Below are 2,886 nucleotides of genomic sequence, written 5' to 3' on the forward strand. Positions count from 1 at the left end.
CCCCCCCCCCTCCCTTCTTTCTCCTCTCTTCATATGTTGTCTTTCTAATATGGGTGACAATTGAATTTTCAGGTGTCCATTCCAGTCATGCAAAAGCTGCTGTGCGAAAGCGCAAAATCCCTGTCATATCCATGGTATGATCAGCTTAATAATTTCACAGCTACTCTTAGTATTCCTCAATTCTACTTAATAAGTTGCACCTATGTCTTTTTGTTATGTAGTGTGAAGAATTTGCTCTTTTTAGTAGTATCTTTTATTTATCGTATTTTTTTTATCTTATATTTATTCTAGTTTCAGTGGCTTTGATATATTCTTTTTTGTCTCAATAATGCTATTATAAAGTTTAACATCTAAAGATGGGCACAGTGCTTCATTTATTTATTCCTGGCTTTAAAATTTGAAAGAGTATCATCAAACTTGGGCTAATGCCTGGAACCTAAAGCCTTTTCTTTTCAGATTACTTGTGAGTTAATTGCTGCACTGAGAATCTTTGGAATTGATTACCAGGAGGTCCCAGATGCTTACCGGCTTACTTATTTGTTCACCAGATGTTGGTTGTGAGTAGTAGAGAAACATGCCACCACATGTAGACATGATTAAAATTTTGCCCTCCAACTAGAGTCTGGCATCTGTAAGGGTAGTGTGGAGTACCTGATACCCGACCATAGTCGTTGGGAAATCATGGCTTCATGGTTTGAGTATCTGTAAATGTTTTCTGCATTGCTGTGATTGTTGCAAGCCAAAAAGAAAAGGAATATTTTTAGCTTCACACTATTAACCATGGCATTAACATTTGGTGTAATTTTTGTTTTGACATCATTAGGATGTTATGTGGTAATGAACTGCATTTGGGGCTTTTGACATGTAACCTAGTTCTTTAAAATGTTGAAAGGATCACATATTTGAAAGTCATCAGATCAAAGAGACTGATAGCAGGGACTTTAGCACACCTTCGGTTAAGGCAATTTCTTGTTTCTTACAAGGTTTTACTAAAGGGCTGCCTGATAGAGAAAATTTCTAATGTGATTCTATCACTCCTTTCTTCTGCTCAATAATATGTATTCTCTGTTTGGCGTTGTGCAGTTCTGAAAGGTGGTTCAACTCTTCCAGATAAGATACCAGCTTCTGGGTCTCCTGTGGTTGACCAGCAGTCCACTGAAGCATCTCACGCTGGGTAAGTTATACTCAAATATGCATTATCACGTTTATATATGACTGCTTTAGTGATGAACAGTTTGACTGTTACTGTACCAACCATCTATGATGTAAAGAGTGAGTTACAACCATCATCTGTCTCAGTTAACAATCCTTCATTAGAAATGCGCTTCGAGGATACTTCATTTTGATGTGATCTCTTCTGTCTTTGCATAGCAAGTTCTTGGCACTCAAATTTTTCTTATGGTATTTGATTATTATGTTACCTTCTTTGAAATAATCTGTTGAATTACTAGAGTTTGTCACATGCATTTCCATATCTACTGCATGCTCCCACACCCAAATCTTCTGTTAGTTTAGGCAGAATAGATTGCTGATTACTGAGCTTCTTGCTCTTTTGGTAGAATATTGTATTGACTTCTATTTTCTTTACTCAAGGAGTTCACACAGAGCTGTTTCACTTCGTCAACTTTCCACCAATTTTGCACAGTTCAATAATTTGCAGACCCCACTAAGGTCGAGGAGGCCACTGAGCAGAAAGGTATGTGGAGTGCTTGTGTTTTCTCCATGAGTTTACGTTTTAAAAAATTGACCTTAATGATAAACTACAGGATGCACAAGTCATAAACGAATGGAGGTTTATGCAGTTGAAGGAATACAGGGAGAGCAACATTGCAGCTGAAAATGAAGCTTTTGATCGGTACATGCAGAATATTGGTCTATTAGAAGAGGTGTTTGGAGTAAATTCTGCGGAGGATGAGAATAATGAGGATGGTTCGACAGAAGATGAGAATGAAGCAATGATGAACCGGGTGAAGTTACAGCTTAGGTCAGATCCAGTTAGAATAGAGAATACCAGAAAGAGGATGCAATATGTCATAGATCAGGGATTGAGGAAGGTGAGGAAGTTGGAGGCAGGTGACAATGCTACTGACCTTAATGATCTAGATGCACTTGGCAAAAAGAAAAAGGCCAAGACCGCTGAAGCTGAGCATGTTGCGGCATTCGCTGATCTGATGGATAAGTTGAACAAAGCTCGAAATGAGGAAGACCTGAAAGTTTGCTGGGAGATGAAGTCCCAGCTGTTTAACCAACCTAAAAAAGAAAAGCAAGCAGAGCCAGAAGATGCAGAGGCATCCAATGAGCAGAGTTTGAAAACTAGTGACCCGCCAATAATGCCATGGGGTCATTCTCAACCTAAATGGTTTAGCACAGTTACTATTGATGATGAAGAACTTCGTCGTATTAATGAAGAGTTTGATTCACTTGAGGATATAGAAGAACTGTAACTTTATACAATCTTTAGGTTGGGTTCTAAATTATGTAGTCATTAGTTAGGTGCGCGATTTCGCGGCCTGAATTTTAACTTTCATGTTGTGATATAGTGACCAGTGAATGGTTGGGAAGTGATAGTGCCTGGTGCACAGTTTAATGGTAATCCATTTTATGGAATTTGTGGGAAATCAGTCTTCACCACCTATTTTAGGTGGCTGTTTTATTTCATGCTAACTGGACTTTGGCCCATGAATGAAAGTCCAATTCATATATATTTTGATCCTTTGGGGTTACTCCCAAAATCTAGCAGGCCTTTTAACAATTCTGTGCTCCAATATGGATACATACTTGTTCTGAACAAATGTTTTGAGGGCACAGTGTCTTTTCTGTGTTTTAAGACAAATCAAGATTAAAGGGAAACCTCTTCATAGTTCATACAAATCAAGTCTTTTGTAT

The 2,886-nt window shown here is 38.2% G+C and overlaps 1 protein-coding gene across 1 annotated transcript in view; it reads left to right on the forward strand.

Moving 5' to 3' along the window:
- Positions 1-2,618, forward strand: part of LOC107026617 — a 9,102-nt gene extending 6,484 nt beyond the window's left edge. Inside the window, exons 2-5 of the mRNA XM_015227657.2 lie at positions 73-134; positions 1,084-1,174; positions 1,594-1,696; positions 1,767-2,618. Of these exons, the coding sequence (XP_015083143.1) occupies positions 73-134; positions 1,084-1,174; positions 1,594-1,696; positions 1,767-2,444 (934 nt within the window). The 3' untranslated portion in view covers positions 2,445-2,618. The remainder of the gene's footprint in view (positions 1-72; positions 135-1,083; positions 1,175-1,593; positions 1,697-1,766) is intronic.
- The last annotated feature ends 268 nt before the right edge of the window (positions 2,619-2,886 follow it).

The sequence above is a fragment of the Solanum pennellii genome, chromosome 8 (genome assembly GCF_001406875.1).
Source record: "Solanum pennellii chromosome 8, SPENNV200".
Lineage (NCBI taxonomy): Eukaryota > Viridiplantae > Streptophyta > Magnoliopsida > Solanales > Solanaceae > Solanum > Solanum pennellii.